The sequence below is a fragment of the Condylura cristata genome, unplaced genomic scaffold (genome assembly GCF_000260355.1).
Source record: "Condylura cristata isolate star-nosed mole 26May11 unplaced genomic scaffold, ConCri1.0 scaffold00032, whole genome shotgun sequence".
In the NCBI taxonomy this organism is placed as follows: domain Eukaryota; kingdom Metazoa; phylum Chordata; class Mammalia; order Eulipotyphla; family Talpidae; genus Condylura; species Condylura cristata.
The window spans coordinates 19,847,140-19,848,936 of record NW_004567133.1 but is presented as its reverse complement, the minus strand read 5'-3'; the positions used below and the strand labels follow the sequence as shown (position 1 = coordinate 19,848,936).

Sequence of the window (1,797 nt, the reverse complement as noted above, 5' to 3'; positions counted from 1 at the left end):
CGGGGCGGGGCCGCGCGCCGCCGTCTGCGGGTGGGTCCGGCTCTGACCGCCGGGAGGGAAGGGCCAGGCCTGGGCACTCCAGAGGCCCCACTAGGCGGGGCCCTGTCGGAGGGTTAGCCCAGAAGTGAGGGGCAGGCTCTCCCGGCACAACTTTGAGGCGGGGGTGGGGGTTCAGCTGCTATGTGGACCTCGCTGAGCAGGACATTTCCGCCTTAAAGCAAGGGACGCGCCTCCCCGGTGGGGCAGGGGTGAGTCTCAGCGCTATCAAGCTATCACCTGGCCAGGGAGTGACCCGAGGGCCCAGCAGTCCCCCCCGCACCCCCTCCCCGTGCTGCCCTTCAGCAGCAGATCCGCCTGTTCTGCTCCCCACGCTGTCTCTGGAGCGTCCTCTCACCCCCTGCACCCCTGGGCTGCACCAGCGATCTTGCGTGCATAAATAAATCTTAAAAAGACATACGAGGTGACAGCTGAGGCCTAAAGTCGGCCTGCAGGCCGCCTGGAGTTTCCCCACCGGCCCGGGGGTCATCACCCAGACCAGGGGACAGAGCAGTTTGTGTGGGAGGGGAGAGGGCCACCCACGAGGCTCTAATGGGCGATTTTGCGAAGGGCTGGGAGGGCCTGGGGTTGGGGGGCTGTCGGCCACTTCCCCCCCATCCGCAGGAACCCTGACGGCGATGTGCAGCCGTGGTGCTACGTGGCCGAGTCCGAGGAGGGCATCTACTGGCGCTACTGCGACATCCCCACGTGTCACAGTGAGTGACCGCGGCTGAGAGGGGAGAGGGCGTGCGGCGGGACAGGGGCCGACTCCGGCCGCCCACCGAGCCTGACTCTGCCCTCAGTGCCCGGGTATCTGGGCTGCTTCGTGGACTCGGGGGCACCCCCGGCCCTCAGCGGCCCCAGCGGCACCTCAACCAAGCTCACGGTGCAGGTGTGCCTCCGCTTCTGCCGCATGAAGGGCTACCAGGTACTGCCCGCCTCCACCCCGCGTGGCCAACTGACCTCGGGGCCCAAATCAACTCCCAGTCCAGACCCCCCCCACCTGGACCCCAGATTCCCCACCCCCAGCCCTGCCCCAGGGGACACCCGTCTGTGCCCCCAGCTGGCCGGCGTGGAGGCTGGCTACGCCTGCTTTTGTGGCTCTGAAAGCGACCTGGCCCGGGGACGTCCGGCCCCCGCCACCGACTGTGACCAGATCTGCTTCGGCCACCCGGGTCAGCTGTGCGGCGGCGATGGGCGCCTGGGCATCTACGAGGGTGAGGAGTGGGCAGGGATGAGAGGGGCGAGGGGCTGGGTGGGACCCGGGGTGCGGTGCCCTGGAAAGGGGACACTGGCCCGGGAGCGCGTGGGAAAAGGAACGGGGCTGAGGGCGGGAGCCTGGGGCGGGGGGCGGAGCCTGGGGCGGGGTCAAGGGTCGGGGCGCCTGTGGGAAGACTTGGAGGAGGTGGCAGAGACCTGGTGAACCTGGGGTGGGCACGGTTTCAGGGTCAGGCGGCCCTCGCGCCGACGTGGAGCCCCGCCCCAGAAGGAAGGGCCCGCGGGCCGCTTCTGACCGCCCGGCCTGCCCACAGTGTCGGTGGGCTCCTGCCAGGGGAACTGGACCGCCCCTCAGGGCGTCATCTACTCCCCGGACTTCCCGGATGAGTACGGACCGGACCGGAACTGCAGCTGGGCTCTGGTTCCTCCGGGCGTCGCGCTGGAGCTCACCTTCCGCCTCTTCGAGCTGGCCGACCCGCGAGACCGGCTGGAGCTGCGCGACGCCGCCTCGGGCGGGCTGCTCGGCGCCTTCGACGGCGCCCG

The 1,797-nt window shown here is 70.0% G+C and overlaps 1 protein-coding gene across 1 annotated transcript in view; it reads left to right on the top strand.

The window, feature by feature from the left end:
- The window catches only part of KREMEN2 (kringle containing transmembrane protein 2), a 3,475-nt gene that overhangs the window by 581 nt on the left and 1,097 nt on the right, over positions 1-1,797 (top strand). The window contains exons 3-6 of the mRNA XM_004691805.2: positions 661-752; positions 840-964; positions 1,100-1,253; positions 1,569-1,790. Of these exons, the coding sequence (XP_004691862.1) occupies positions 661-752; positions 840-964; positions 1,100-1,253; positions 1,569-1,790 (593 nt within the window). The remainder of the gene's footprint in view (positions 1-660; positions 753-839; positions 965-1,099; positions 1,254-1,568; positions 1,791-1,797) is intronic.